Source organism: Taeniopygia guttata, chromosome Z (assembly GCF_048771995.1).
Source record: "Taeniopygia guttata chromosome Z, bTaeGut7.mat, whole genome shotgun sequence".
NCBI classification, from domain to species: Eukaryota; Metazoa; Chordata; class Aves; order Passeriformes; family Estrildidae; genus Taeniopygia; species Taeniopygia guttata.
The window spans coordinates 3,902,544-3,918,949 of record NC_133063.1 but is presented as its reverse complement, the minus strand read 5'-3'; the positions used below and the strand labels follow the sequence as shown (position 1 = coordinate 3,918,949).

Genomic DNA, 16,406 nt, shown 5'->3' with positions numbered 1-16,406 from the left:
CACATCCCTCCCTCTAAAGGGGGTCAGGATCCAGGTTTCCCTTCAGGACACACATCTCTCCCTCTAAAGCGGGTCAGGGTCCTGGGTTCCCCCTGAGGCACTCCAGCAGGTGGGGAGGGTCCCTCCCGGGTTCTCCAGGTGGGGAGGGTCCCTCCCGGGTTCTCCAGGTGGGAAGGGTCCCTCCCAGTGAGGCTGGGTGCTGGAAAGGCACCAGTTCAGGGGCTGCTCTCACAAGCAAAGGCTCGCTCACTGTAAGGAGAAGCAATTGCAGGACAGCAGCAGTGCAGTAGCAGTGAATTCTCTCCACAGCAAAACCCAAAACCCCAAACCCAACCTGTGTCCTCTCCAATCCCAAAGGCACGAAGGCCAAACCCAGCCCCGACCTCCAGCCCAGGCTCGTGGTATCTCTGCATTTCCCAAGAGAAACACCCACAGCTAACGGACAGTAGCAAACTGCACCCCTTTTCCTCCCCACCCCACAGTCCCCCCCTCCCCTACCACATCTTTTGTCTCTCCTAAATATCCATTGTTCCCATCTCTTAGACAACAAATGGGAGAAAAATTCTCTGAGAGAAAGCGAAAAAAAAAGGAAAGAAAAACCACTCAGAAACACAAAAGGACTAAAGGAGCACTGTTAATACGCAAAACATTTTATTTATATGTGCTGACCAGAAAGCGTGCCCGGCTGCCTTTCTGGTTAGGATTTATAGTTCCCCCAGACTTCACAAAACAAAACTCCAAGGCTTCAAGGCCACTCTAATTCAGCCTGACAGAGCATCCCTGTCCCTCCGTGCTGCCTGCTGGCAGGGCAGGTCTCCTCCCAGGGCAGCCGTCAGCAGATGCCGTAGCGGACCAGCCCCGAGCTGCGGATCTCTCTCACCCTCTGGCAGTGCCTCAGGATGCTGAGCATGACGTAGAAGCGCTTATCCAATTTCAGCTTAGTGAACTCCTTGATATCATCCTCCACAATGAAAAATACTCCTGGAAAACAAACAGTTCTGTTACAGAAACGACTCTGTTGGGACACACTCAGCATTCCACAAGCGACAGCACAGCCTCTTCTTCATAATTCCACAATCTACAATTCATAATCCCACAGTCAGTAGGATGGCTCCACACTACATTGGGAACTTTGTCCTGCTTTTAAAACCTGCCATCAGGAAGAGAATGGCCAGCCTTTCCCTGATGTTCAGACACTCTGCATCATCCTCGGGCCCCGCTCCATCAGCTCTGCCTCCCAGCAGGCACTCGTGCTCTGGAATTAGATCTTTGCCATAAGGACAGAGCCCTGCGTGCATCAGCCCACCATTCCCTTGACTTATATCAGATTTGGAAAAGAATAAGTCATCATTACTTGAGAAAATTACAGGAAAAGACTAATCACTTGCAACAGCATTGTCCCTATGCCTCCAAGAAAATGGCACAGGGAAGTCTTGCATCAAAGCTGAACGCTTACCCCTTCTTGTCGTTGGTTAACTATTTCCATAAGCAATTTGTCATTAAAATTCAGGCTGCCCAGGGCAGTGGTGGATTTACCATCCCTGGCTCAAAAGTGTTCAGAAAGCCACGTGAATGTACCCCTGGGTGACATGGTGGAGTGGTGAACATGGTGCTCGGTTGACAGCTGGAATTTTCCAACCTAAATGATTCCTGAATTATGTGTAGTATCACATTTCCAAGTCTAAAGGGAAGGAGGACACGAGAGTAGGGAGGGGTGTTTTAGTTTAGAAAAAGAAGAGAGCATTCTCCCTCCTTGTTTTATCCTTAACACAGAGGCAGTGACATCATTGAAAAAATGGAGCATCTCCTCCTCCTGTTAAGTCCTTCCAGTTTCACTGGAAATAGCTGATCCAAGCTGGAAAGCCGAAGCTGCCAGAATAGAACTAAGGTCCAAGGATTATGTCTGTAAGTGCAATGTCCCTCAAAATCTTGCTTAGACAGAGCTGAGAAATAACAGATCGTGTTTTCTCACAGCCTGGGCCTCTCATGAGAGTTGGTGTCACACATGTCTCACAGGGAGTAGAATCTTCCAGAGACAATCTCTGTCAAAATCAGAGCTATTTCCCCAGAGAGGAACTCAGTTGGAATTTCAGAGCTTGTAATGCCACCAAATTCACATACAGATGAGAAGTAGGAAGTTTGTTTACTAGGAAAAGAAAGAAGAACGGCATTAGTGCCCAAAATAGAAAATTATCTCAAATAGAGACCATCTACAACTTCCAAGGCCACTAACACACACAGACAGTGTTGGGAAGCCAGGCAGAACCTGCCTGCTGCCTTCACAGTCTGTTACATCTGGGGGAGCATCAGAACCTCCTGAATTCTGATAAAACAAGATTCCTTCTTATATTTGCTCAAAAATCCAGAGCGGCAACATTCAGCAGAGCAGGATCTTTCTTGTGAAGAAATCAGATCTGGGTGAAGGGCAGTGGTTTGGTCCATGTGCTAAACAACCAGCTAAACTCACTGAACCACCTGAGTGGCTGGAAGTGACCCTGAAAAACCAGGCAGCAACTTCTCTCATCTTGAAATCAGAGAAGAGGTCAGCTGGCAATCAGCCCAGGCTGAGAACCAGTGGGAATCCTCAGCAGAGAGACACTCACAGGAGAGATTTAAACAAACAAATCAATGAATGTGGAACATCATCCTGAAAAATGCAATGGATAAAGACATTTAATCATTTTGTGCTGGCCAGATAAGAACCATCTGACGGCCTGCCAGGATTTTTCTCTACGCTTTCTAAATTATTAATCACAAAAAAACCTAAACAAAACCATCTACCACATAAACACACACGCTCTAATAGATGCTGAATGTCCTAGTTTCCTAACTGAACTTCCCAATAAAGAAATAAAGGCCATCTCTCAGGTACTTAAAGAAATTAAGCACTTCAGTTTTTCAGACGAGGGTCCCCAGCTGACAGAAAATTCTCTGACCAGCTGAAGTTTTCTCATGTTGCTAGGATGGTTTCTTCACTGCAGCCAAGAATACTGTGGATCATGGTGCAGACTGAGCAGCGCTCCAAGCTGCTGTTGAGCTGAGGCACAACATGCTTAGAGAGAAACCAAACCACCACAGCCCAAACCAGAAGTCAGTCACACAAATTTATGCAGCTGCATGTGCTTAGAATACTTTTAATAAAGCTCTTTACAACAATGACCTTTGAATGGCAACTGAGACCTCATCTGGAGGTCATTTGAGACCTCACAGGTCTCATCCTGTGTTCAGCCCTGTGACTAAACCATGAGAAGGACGTGGAGCTGCTGGAGCCAGCCCAGAGGAGGCCACGGAGCTGCTGCCAGGGCTGGAGCCCCTCTGCTCTGGAGCCAGCCTGGCAAAGCTGGGGCTGTTCCCCTGCACAAGAGAAGCTCCAGGGAGAGCTCAGAGCCCCTGCCAGGGCCTCAAGGGGCTCCAGGAGAGCTGCAGAGGGACTGGGGACAAGGCAGGCAGGGACAGCACACAGGGAATGGCTCCCACTGCCAGAGGGCAGGGACAGATGGGATATTGGGAATTGGGAATTGCTGGCTGGGAGGGTGGGCAGGCCCTGGCACAGGGTGCCCAGAGCAGCTTGGCTGCCCCTGGATCCCTGGAAGTGTCCCAGGCCAGGATGGATGGGGCTTGGAACAGCCTGGGACAGTGGAAGGTGTCCCTGCACATGGCATGAGGTGGAAGTGGCTAATATTGAAGGCCACTTCCCACCCAAACCCTCCTGTGATTCTCTATCTTACAGGTCTCAAAATAAAGCGCCAGCATGTCCATCAGATCAGAATTCCTTCCTGCAGAAAAGCTGCATTTAGAGCCCAGAAGTCACTAGTCACTGATGTCATTATCACACCGTAATATCCAGAGTCTTGAAGAGCAGAAAAGCAAAGGAAGGAAGAAAAGTTGCAGTTTATCTTCAGGGCACTCCTGAGTACCCAGGGAATGCTCAGGGCAGAAGTTCCAGCATTCTGTCCAGGTCTAAAATGAAGGTGGGTGCCATGCTGTCAGAGACAGCTCTTTTTATGTGAAACAGGAGACTTTGCTCCACTCTTTATGCCTCAGCTTGCAAACATGAGAGCATTCTAAGGAGATCACCAAGCTTGGCTTGGGCAGTACACCCCTCCAGGAATAATTACATACTTGTTCTCAAGAGGAAAAGCATGCCAAAAAGGAGATTTTAATATCAGAGATTTACAGTGACACATGTTTTTGGAAAAATTAGCCCCTAAGTGCAACTTGCTTTTCAATTGAAAGAAAGGTGTTTTGGTTTTCACTCCCTCTGTGCTTTTAAGAGGAGAAAACTTCTTAAAATTATCAGACAGACTTACCTCTTCCACAAAGCCACTGCAGCACAGTTAATTAGCCAGATTTCCCAACTTCAGAATAAATTTTTAATTGTTCATGTCCAATCAAGTTTAACACCTGAGAACACATTTCTATGGTTTGGTTATCAAGCTAAGAATTTCCAGAACTTGTAGTGATTCCAAACTAAATCTTTGTGCAAAGTTTCTGCCATGACACACCATCAAAGAGACATATTTTTCAAGGAAAACATTCACTATGAATGGGAAACTCTTCAGTCAAAAAAACTGAAAAAAAGACCAGTATTTTTATACTTCTGCTGCAACATCCAAGTGTTACGAGTTTGGTATTAACAAAGGAAAAAAAAAAATACCATTTGTATCCTTAGTTTCTTCTTCTATGAACCGGTGGTAGAGGTTTCTGACTGGTGCACTCATAGACCTCAAAGGCTGATACAAGATCTTGTACTTGCCCACCACGGCCTTGTTAATCTCTTCAACAACTGCATTGATCTGATCATATGTTATACGGCCTTTCATATACCTACAAATAAAAATAAGAATCAGTAACCAGAAAGTTCTGTGTTTATTCTTCTCATTCATCTGCCTTAACTGAAGAAGCCATTCCTAGTTAGAGGCAGTTTCTCCTGTTTTGTATCATTGAAAACATGTAGCAGTTAATTCTGCTCATTTCCTTGATTGCTTAACACTCTTGAAGGTAAAAACACCATGACATAATCTAAACCACAACGATAAAATATTAGAAAGCTAAATTAAGAAGCACAATGTATTCAGTGCTTAAGCTGCAAAAAGCTTTTCAAAGTAGAATAAAGGTTGCTTTTGTAGCGTACCACTTAAACACAGAAAAATAAAGCAACTTTGCAGAAAACAGCATGAAATGAAATGTTTGTCTAGGAGCACAACTTGGCTCATATTATCACCACAAATAACCTGTGTTTGATGTTACAGCCATTTATTGTTTAGCCAGGGCACCAAACAATCCAGCAATGGGCGTGGAGCGGAGCCGGAGCACAGTGGGCCCACCATGGGCCCTTTTCTTTTTGTTTGTTTGTTGGTTTGTTAGTGTTTGTTTGGCTGTTTTTTGTTTTGTTTGATGTGGCACTCAGTGCCATGGCTCAGTTGAAGTCTTAGGCCATGGGTTGGACTCAATGATCTTGAAGGTCCCTTCCAACCTCGTGATTCTGTGATTATCTGAGGTTTTTTGAAGAGCTACTGGTTGTGTGTTGCCTTTTGTATTTGACTGTGCAGCCTGCTCAGCTGTGCAGATACAGTTCTGCACCACCAGCATCCATTTCTGAACTCTCAGAGAATTTCATAATACTCGTACTAGAAGAATAAGGTCTGTTGATAACAGCCTAGAGGTACAGGAAGCACAGAAGATAAAGAACAAAGTGATGTGGAAATACTAGAACACTGGAAGATTTGCAAGGAAGGCTATTCAGTATTTATAGATGTAAAGCCATGCCTTCAAGGAAAAGGAACTGTGCTGCACACTGAGAAGCCATTATATAAAAATGAAATATGAAACTCAAATGACAAACAGTAAGATAAATACAACACAATCTCCCTCCCCTGTCACCCAAAAATGGCAGTAAAGGCCAGGCCAGCCTTGCAACCTGCATTGTCCTGTGGCCTTCACTCAGCTGCTACAACGAGCCAAAGCTGGCTGCGTTTTGCTCATTATTGGTTTGCAGATGTGAGGAATTGCACAAGTGTTACAATTCATTTCAAGAATGAATGCTGTAGGTCAGTAGAGCAGGTGGCTAAAAGCTGTGGGACAGCAAGAGTGAAAAGATCAATGAACAGCAAGTTCCTCTCTCGTTTTAACCTGAACAGACAGGCTCAGTCTTTGGAGAACACACGAAGAATTCAAAGCAGAAGCAGATAATCAATTACAAGTTCAGCATTCCAAACCAGAATTCAGACAGGCATTCTGAAATTGCCAGCTCAAAACACCTGCTGCAGATTTCAGCAGCCTGTCCCTGCCAGGCAGACAGGCTGGCAAGGTGTGTAAAACTGAATTCAAAGCAATTGCTCTGTCTGCAAAACGAGTTTGAAACTTAGTAGTCACTCAGTTACTTGTGACCAGCTTTAAACTTTATTGATACCTCAATTAATTCAGCGTTGGAGGTGCAGCCATCTCATGGCTGTAAAAATGCTCCACTTTGCAGAGCAATAAAAGCAGCACTGCCACCCCTGAAATGCAGCCACAGCAGGAGCACAGCCTGTAACCACAGCAGGGCTTTGCCTGTGCGCATGAACTGCTCTTTATTGCTCTCTCTGCCTCCCTGCGCCGCAGGGGAGCGTGCAGAGCGAGGGAGACTCAGCCCAGAGGTATAAAATACCTTTATTTAAGTTCCTGTGCTCCCACTGCCAGCACACAGACACTGAACACATTAATAAAGCCAAGGGAGCACCTCAGCTCATCCTGAAGCTGAAACAGAGAGGCGGGACTGGGCTGCCTAAACCTAAAAACAAATGTTCTTTGAGAGGCCCTCAGGCATCCAAGATGCTTTAATCTGAAATTAAACCCTGTCAAAACTGAATGGAATTTTTATTCTGTGCATAACTAAGGATCATAAAAACTCCAGCTGTCCTACAGCCCTCTCATGTTTCTACCCAACCATGGCTGGCAAACCCGTTAATGCTGACATTTTTTTCAGTCCATACGTGCACTAATATCAAAATACAAAGTTGAGAAGCTCCAAATTCAGGCATTTAATTTAGATTTAAAATAACTTAAAAATCTGCTTCACTATTCAAAATGCAATAAAATTCAAAACTCTTCTAAAAAAGATCCAGTCAGTTTCTTTTTTTTAATCCACAGAAGCCCTTTTTCATTTTTTCTATAGGTATGAAAACCAGACCATGGTGCTGTGATCCTCAGAGAAAAGAATAACATCAATAAATCACATATATACCACTCTAAAAGAGAAAAAGGTTGCAATGGCCACCCTCTGCTCTCTCAAAAATGGTTGAGATAAAATAGCCATGTATTCTCCCAGCTACCATCTTTTGAGACTTGAGAGTTATAATGAATGCACTGAATCTAAAATGCTTTCAGCGGTAAGATTTTTAGAAAGCAGTAAGAATTCTAGACACAGAATAAAGCAAACATTTTCCTTGGCCTCAAAGTCAAAAGTTAACAAAGACAGTACTGTGATATGTCCTTTATCTTCTGCCAAAAAGCTCCTTCCTGCAACATATTTGAAGGGTAAGATAATTTGCAGGTTTTTTTGTGCAAAGTGTTCTGTTTGATCAGAGTGTTCCACACCTGCCCCTTAAAACAGCGTGTACCTTTGCTAAATGCCAGCTGCCCTGTCCTGGACTATGAAGTCACTGAAGCCAGTGTGTCTGATGGTGGCCTGATGCTGTTAGGAATAGATTTTCCCTCATGTTCAGCATAAAGCAAGTGAAAACAGCCTCAATTTTTCAGTGACCACCCCCCACCTCCAGTGCTCACCTGAAGAAATGGGCCCTGACCCAAATTCTCATTCTTCCAAGAGAATACAATCAGTGCAAGAGAATTTGTATTACAGGTGTTTGCTGCTTAGATTTGGTCAATCAGTATGTGAAATTGCAAGTACTCCCTCAATCTTGTACTACAAGATTGCCAGGCAACAGAAATACTGGTAGATTAATAGATCTATGTAAATTCATGTAAATTTTCCTCCACAGAACAAACATGCTTCTCCCATCTGAATAAAATTAAATTATTTCTAGAGCTCTACCAGCACAGTCTAAGCTGCAACCATTCCATAATGGGCACCTTCCAACACAGCTGCAACATTTCCACAAGGAGTGCCTTCCAACCCTGCTTTTTCTGTGCTTTTGTGACTCTGCAATGGATGGGAAGAGGATCCATCTGGCCTCTGTCCCCATCCTCCACACCCATGAACAGCAGTGGAAAACATGAACTCCTCCAGGTTGGAAAAACCCTCTGAGATCACCAAGTTCAACCTTTCCCCAGCACGGCCAAGGCCACCACTAAACCATGTCCCCAAGTGTCCTTCCACCTGTCTTCTGATGTGGAAGACCACAGCCTTAACTGGGAGTTAAAACAACATTTGGCTGGAATGGTCTGTGCCTATTTCTCTTGCCACAGCAGAGACAAAGACCAAAAATTCCCAGGCTCCAGCTTTATCTTCCCATAATTTTATCAGGAGAGAACTACCTAAAGGAATAAATCCACAAAATACCTGAGGTGTTCTGCAGAATAAAAATATCAGGTGCATGCTCTTCTAAGAAGTAACCAGAAGTCCTTTATCATTAGCTCAACATTCAGGATAAGGAAGGAAATGGGCATTACTCACCTGAAAATTCTGAAGGCTATAGAAAAAATTATTGGAAAGCCTTAAGTAAAGTACAGACTCACAACCATATTTCTTACTGAAACAGGTATTGTCAGGGAACATAGTAAATCTGGAGTCTTAATAAGAATTTAGCCTCAGGCATCAAGAGAAATTTCTTCTTTTTGCAGAAACATTTACCCATGCCACCCAAATGCCATTTTAAGAAGTTACTCCTATATATCAGACTTCAGACAAGGATATTCATTGATCAGGTCCTGATGTTAAGGGGAAATACCCACAGCTTTCTCTTCCAGAAATTTGGGAATTTCAGTGCAAAGTATTTTTTTTTTTTTTTTTGCTTTTAACAAGTCTGATTGCTTTTCCTGTCTCAAAACAGATGGGTAAGTCAAGGCTTGAAGTTTCCAGAAACCAATATTTGGGTCAAATAAAACCAGCATTTATCACTGTTTTTCTTTCTATATGTAAACAAACCCTCCATGTTATGAGATGATGGCACATTTTTTAATGTCAGTTCTCAAAACAAGATGAGGATTCACCTATTAGCTAGTAAATCTCTGTTCTTACAATTACAGCAACTTTTGAGGTAAGAGGTTTGGGTTTTAACTGATGAGATTTCATCTTCCCAACAGCAGCAGAAAGAAGAGCCCAATTAACTCCATTCATTCGATTTTCAGGTTTGCTAGCAATGCATTTAAACAATTTGGAGCTATTGTCATTTTACACCCCATGAAATATTTCATCTGTCAGTCCCAGTTCTGCAAGAGGCCACTTTTTGTTTTTGTGTGCTACCCAAATTGATTTGCCAGGGTACAAGGGAAGCCACGCTTACTTACGCAGGAACATTTTCAAACTCCTCTGTGGTTATTAATGCTATTTCTTTAATGGCTCTTTCTTTTGCAGGTTTCTTCTCACATTTGGGTTCTACAGCCTTTGTTTCTTCTTCGTGTTTCACAGTTGACTCCACGTTGCTGTAAAACGAAGGAATATTCAGTGCATAAACAGCAGGTAAGTAGGAAGAATGCCACTACACTGCTTAGTCACAGACCTAAGCTCCAGCCTATCTGTTAGGCTGGATGAACACAATAATGATATTTCACAAAAGAAACATCAGTAAAGCAAGCCTACTCTGCTTCAAATCGTATCCTTCAGCTGACTTCAGCACAGCTCTTGGTTTCTCAGCTGCAGAGGCTGCTAGCAGGTGAGCTGGAAACAGTCCAAGTGCAGCATGGCACAGCTCAGAATTCAATGTACCATCACATTTCACACAGTGCAAAGCCTGCCTTTTTATCAGATGAAACACAGCACAGAGCTGCAGCCTTAACGGGCAGGTTTGAAATACTTCACAGCTCTTTGAAACAGGTTCAAATCTTGGGAAGCCTGACTCATCCATTGGACTTTTGAAGCAAAGAAATTCAACCACCTTGCAGACACTTTTAAAAATTTATTAGGCAAGATCCAAAAGGTCAAAGAATTTCCTGATTTATTCCTGATTATTAGAACATTATTTTTATAAATTCACCCTTCCTCTAAACCCTTGGCTTAGAGCCTCAAACCCCAAGGGATTTGCCAGCCACCCACCCATCTGCTCCTCAGCAGCACAGCAAAGGTGATGCATGTGGCCAAATCCAGTGTCACCAGAACACGTGGACATTCCTGGGATACGCAGCAGAATTAGCTAAGGCAGCACAGAGCTGACCTGGACAAGGGCTCCCACACTGCCTGCTCGGTGACACAGGGACAGGAGCAGCTCTGCCCTGCCGTGACACAGCACAGAGCCCTTCTGAAACCCAGGACATCTGCAGCCAGACCTACTCAGATGTCATCCTCTGAAGAACCTCTGTTTGCATCTGACCACCAACAACAAAACGAATCCTGGCACCTTGCAGCCAGCAGGGAATGTCAGCAAACAGGAGGGAAAGGGGAGGGGGGTTGCATTTTGGGTGGTGGTGGAGGTGGGTTTGGAATGAAAGGATAAACACAAGAACCAAGGGAATCAAGTTCACATCTTGAAACTTCATTCCTCCCACACTCCAGTCTCCTGCTCAGTCTTCTGCTGTCTGTCACACTGCAACAAACCTTTTCTAGATGATTCCCCACATCCAAGCATCCTTCCTTTGAGCTCCCACCCACTCCCTTGTCCCTGCACTGCTGCAGTGAGGTGGTGCAGACACACCACTGACCTGAACCATGAAAAGGAAAAGCTTATGCTTGTTTACAAAATCTGGCTCTGGTGGAATGAGAAACTGAATCTCAACAAACACTGGGGATACAAAGAGCTTGAGAGATATTGAACTTGCTTTTTATTTCAGTGAGATTCCTCTGGTAAACAAGAACAGAGAACCCAAGGATACAGGCAAGAAACAATAGCTAAAGCCATGAATTGCTGAGTTTCTCTGTGTGGGTGTTTTCATTTTCCCAGGGACTTCAAGGCTTGTCTCAACAGCATTCAAGTGCTCCTCTGCTTTCTGCATTATCTCACAAAAATCACTCAACATTAATATTCACAGCCCCACATGTCTGGGAACAGAAAGGGAGGAGGCCAGGAGAGGAAGATTTGGGGAAGAGGCCTGAAAACATATTTACAGTGATACAGTGGGTTTTGAACAATTATGTCCCTTCTCACACTTCCTTGACCCTGCACTGCACAACACAATGAACACCAAGAAGTCACAACACGGGGAGAAAAGGAGAAAGTGTGTTTTGACAAATGGCATCATCATACAGTGTATTATTACTCAAGAAAAACCAACAACAAACCGACACTGCCAGAACAGCAGCTGTGAGCTGGCTGAGCACAGCGTGTAGAAAACTATCAGAAAAACTTAGTTGGTTTTACATATTGTGGTTCTCTCCGAAAGGGAAGAACTGGCTAAAGTCATATCACAATTAACTTCCTAATCACAAGCAGGACAAGATTGTAAGGGAAACAAACATCCCAAAAAGTCTTTTCGTGTCAGAGGTGGCACAATCACTGAACAAACCTCATTTACATCTAAACAATTTCCAGGAGCTAACACAAAGTTAAGACAAAGTATTTCCTACAATAAGAAAGTAAGGTATGACAGGAAGGCAGAACCCAAGTGGTAATTTCTGGAAAACTTCAATTCTTACACACACACACACAAGAAAAGCAACATCTAAATTGAAAAGGAAGATGTCACCCCTAGAGACATTTTAAGAGGCTGTTTTCTAAACTGAGGGGTTCATGTCTAATGGGTGGGAGGGAATAAGAAAAAAGGCTTCTGCACAGGTCATCCCTTCACCAGCTAAGAACAGTTTCAATACAATACCTACCCCAATGACCATATTGCTACACACCAACAAAAATTACTGTTCCTTTTTCTCTTCTAGAATCCTCTTTCCACACATTGAACCTTTTGCTTTGCTGGAATACACCTGTCATGTTTTGAGACTGAGGCTTCTCTGGCATTAGGAGCCAGACCAAGTAAACCTGGTTGATTCAGGGCACATATGGAAGCACTGAGCTCAAACTAATGCATTGCCTTCTGACAAGCTGCAAGGTGGGAAAGAAACTCTGGGATCCCCAGGCAATAAGACTCTGCAAGTGACCCCACCTGACACACACTAACAACGCTCCACAAAAAAAAGCAGCTCCAAAGGATGGAGAAAGAGATGAGGAACTCAGAGTTGAAATGTCTTAGAGGCCTTCTGAGTAACAGCTGTTAATTCATGGCTGTCATTTTCTCACATTTCAGCTACTTGACTCTGAAAAGTTTCTTACCAGAGCCCCCGCCAAGGCAAGGGGATGCCATAGCTAGCTGAAATAAATGCAGGATTTCTGTAGGGAAAAGAGAACAAAACTACCACAAACACAATTCAAAGCCACAGAAAGATGACTGAGTTAGAGGATTTTTGGTTTTTAATTATATTTGGAAGCGCAGTGGTGAACTTCAGTTCTAGTGACCCAGCATTTGGGTCATAACCCTTTACTCTGTAGGCACCGCAGTCACAAAATTGGTGTGTTTGTGACTCCAAAGGAAGGGATGCTCAGACTCAGAGAAGCACTTGCTTTCTACTACATCACACCTACCCCTGGAAGCTCCCACTGGATCAATTTGGGATTTTATACTCTTGACCTGCCAAATTTGTCGGGGTGCTAGCACAAACCTGGACAAGAGCCAACTCCACAATCAATGCATACAACAACTTTGGCTCCCAAAATTTCCCAGTTAATGTGGAGTGAAAGGAACACAGCTGCACAGTGCTGAAGCTGGACAGTGCCAGGAGCAGCCCGAAGCCTCTGGGCTCATGTACCACCTACCAGACCTGGAGTGGTTTAGGCAGATAGCGTGGCACGTGTTGAAGGAGGTGCCATGCTTCCCTTTGAGCGCTCTCAGCTGCCTTCTGGATCTCCTGAAATTAATATCAGACTATGTCAGAAATCTCATCCTACTAAGATCAAGCAAGTAAAATTAGGGCAATACTAAATTAATTTTCAGCTTTTTAAGAGGTGTCTTTTATTCTGTCAACATCATCTTACCTCCATACCCCATAATTTCCCCAGGGAAGCTAATAAAGATACAAAGGAAGGAGCATCTGTCCTTGCCCGCAGAATGTCAGAGAAATTTGAGCAGGCAGAAAGAACTTTAGCAACACACCCTCAGCAAGGTCTGGTCAGGGGAATGGTGGTGGTGAGGATGAGATACTATGCTAAACTCACCTCCATTCCCCAAACAACATTTCTACAAAAGACTTAACAAAGGCACTGTAAACACACAACAGAAAAACAGACAAATATTCTAACTGAATAACTTGTGCAGCTACTGCAAAGATGTGCAAGTGGAACTGCTCTTTAGATCCCCATATCTATTATGATAAAGACATGTTTTCAAGGCCAGTGACAAAGACATTATTTTAATGGACTTTGGATGAAGGAAGGTAGACTCAGATTAGCTATTAAGAATAAATTCTTCCCTGTGAGGGTGGGCAGGGCTGGCACAGGGTGTCCAGAGCAGCTGTGGCTGTCCCTGGATCCCTGGGAGTGTCCAAGGCCAGGCTGGACGGGGCTTGGAGCAATCTGGGATGGTGGGAGGTGAACCTGCCCATGGCAGGGGGTTGGAACTGGCTGAGCTTTATGGTCCCTTCCAATTCAAACCATTCTACAATTCTATGATTCTACGTACAAGCCTTGAAAAATACAATTTTTAATGTTCATTGTCTGGAGAACTGCTTAACAAACCATCAGCAAGCCTGTTCCAAGCCCCAGTTTCTCTTGTAAGTACATGCATGCAAACATCACTAAGAATCTAGGGGAAAAGTGACAAATGTATCAAAGATTTCTTTGAATCTTTCAGCATTTTATGAACAGGAAAAAAAAGATTACTTTGAGTGATTTTTTCAGTTCTTCTTGCTTTTTAACTTGAATTTCCATTGCTTGCAGGAGCTCATGTATGAGGATCCCCTCGTTATATACTTTACGGAGAAAATGCTTGAGGCAATCATCTTTACCTGTAAAAGAGAGAACATTAAGCTACAAAGTCTCTAAGAAAAAACCAAAATCCAATATTCCTCCCCACCACAAGAAGTGGTTATCTAAATCCCTGCTCCTCAGCCACCACATCCATCCAGGAGAAGCAGCAAGCCAAACTGTCAGCCTTGTACTCTGCACTGCCAACAGAGTTCATGGAATCACTTAGTTTGGAAAAGCCCAGGTCCAGCTATTACCCCAGAGCACTGCCAAGGCCACCACTAACCTGCGTCCCAAGTACGTGGCTTTTACATCCCCCTTCAGGGATCGGGATCCCAGCACCTCCCTGGGCAGTTCCAGTTCCTGAGCCCCTTTCCATGGGGAAATTCCTGCTGCTGCCCACCCTGAGCCTGCCCTGGCCCAGCCTGAGGCCGTTCCCTCTCCTCCTGTCCCTGTTCCCTGGAGCAGAACCCGATCCCCCCTGGCTGTCCCCTCCTGTCAGGAGCTGTGCAGAGCCACAAGGTCCCCCCTGAGCCTCCTTTTCTCCAGGCTCAGCCCCTTCCCAGCTCCCTCAGCCACTCCTGGGGCTCCAGCCCCTTCCCCAGCTCTGTTCCCTGCCCTGGACACGCTGCAGCCCCTCAGTGTCTTTCATGCAGTGAAGTGCAAACCAAACCCTACTGTTGCTCTTGTTTACCTAGATCTCTCAATAGGATAAACTTTTTAATATTTGAAATCTTCAAACTGATGTAGAGGCATAAATCTTCCAGGCTTGAGGATGCCATAGCGTTCACCATCACACTGCGAGGGAACAAAAATGAAGGCAGGAATTTAACAAACATCCAAGTTGCAAACATTGCATACAAAAGCAGAATTTGTAGAAGGACACTGAACTGTCAAAGAAGCAAAGGAAATGTAAATGAAACAGTAAATGGAGTAATTCTCTTTTATCTTACTAGATTGAAGGCAGGAAAGGAAGCATAAAGTGGCACTAGACAAGGCAGTAAGTTTCGTAGAACTTTGGAGATAAATGCAGTATGATATCAGTGCAGCGATTCCTCATGAGACCAGGAGCATCCGTATTATATTGAAGAGTGCAGTTAAAAAGGAGTTGGAATTTACTGCAAAAACCAAGAAACACCTGGCTTATATAAGGCATAGAAGACTCTCTCGGGGAGACTACATCAGATGATTGATGTTTAAAGAGGTGCGTTTCTTTAAAAATGTAACTAAGAAAAAAAAAGTGCTAGCAGTTATTAGTGAAGTCTGGAGGCATTAAAAAGAGCATTATATATCGATTGCTATATTGTCTATAATACTAGACTTATTAACCCTATTATAGACAGGAATTGATTAAAATAAAAAGTTATACAGTGTGACGATCACCCGCATTTGACACTGGGGCCCAGCACTGAGCGTTCACACAGCTCCCTCCGCCGGCTCACACTTGGAAACTTTTAAAATACCTTTATTTCGCTTTTGGCTTAAAATACTATCAACTACCGCGCTTATTAAATCCGTTCTTAGAGAGCTCCCCACCTCCGTAGCTGCGCGGACACTCCGGGGCGGATCGGGATTCCCTGAGGGGATCGAGGTCACGGCAGCGCCCGCTTTTCCTCAGGTTTTACCGGCGCCAGTGCCTCCCGGCCTTCGTCCCAGCCTCTCAGCCGCTCGGCCGGGGGAAGAGGCGGCTCGGCCGGGGGAAGAGGCGGCTCGGCAGGAAAAGGAGGCCGCTCGGCAGAGAGAGGAGGACGCGAGGCCCCGGCTGCCGCAGCCCGGTCCGAGCCCCGGTTTGAATCCGCCGCGTTCGGGCGGGCGGTGGGGAGGGCGGGGAGGGCGCGTGCGCGCTGAGGGGAGCGCTCGGAGCGGGCGGAAAGGGCGGAGCGGGGGCAGCGCCGGGGAACCGGGGCGGGGAGGCGGCAGCGCTGAGGGGAGCGCTTGGAAAGGACGGAGCGGGGGCAGCGCCGGGGAACCGGGGCGGGGAGGCGGCAGCGCTTAGGGGAGCGCTTGGAAAGGGCGTTCTGGCATTGGGGCAGCGCCGGGGAACCGGAGCAGCGCTGAGGGGAGCGCTTGGAAAGGGCGTTCTGGCACTGGGGCAGCGCCGGGGAACCGGGGCGGGGAGGCGGCAGCGCTGAGGGGAGCGCTTGGAAAGGGCGTTCTGGCATTGGGGCAGCGCCGGGGAACCGGGGCGGGGAGGCGGCAGCGCTGAGGGGAGCGAGTGCGGGGCGCTGAAGGAGGTTGTGGGGCAGCTGGGGGTCGGTCTGTTCTCTCAGGACAAGGGGATGTGGTGTCAAGCTGCGCCATGGGAGGATCAGGTTGGACATCAGGAATTTCTTAATGGAAAGGGCGTTCTGGCATTGGGGC

General features: G+C 45.4%; 1 protein-coding gene across 2 annotated transcripts; it reads right to left on the bottom strand.

Moving 5' to 3' along the window:
- Positions 1-634: 634 nt before the first annotated feature.
- LOC100229494 (SKA complex subunit 1) lies at positions 635-15,842 on the bottom strand. 2 transcript variants are annotated; one of them, XM_030258359.4, is made up of 7 exons: positions 15,582-15,842; positions 14,740-14,843; positions 13,962-14,086; positions 12,900-12,991; positions 9,451-9,585; positions 4,658-4,827; positions 635-981 (listed from the first exon to the last, which is right to left on the bottom strand). In XM_030258359.4, exons 2-7 carry the CDS (start codon positions 14,837-14,839, stop codon positions 833-835), a joined length of 771 nt encoding a protein of 256 aa, XP_030114219.4. In that variant the 5' UTR covers positions 14,840-14,843; positions 15,582-15,842; the 3' UTR covers positions 635-832. The 2 variants fall into 2 exon arrangements, with proteins under 2 accessions (XP_030114219.4, XP_030114220.4); XM_030258360.4 differs by lacking the exon at positions 15,582-15,842 and adding an exon at positions 15,546-15,567.
- Between the last annotated feature and the right edge of the window lie 564 nt (positions 15,843-16,406).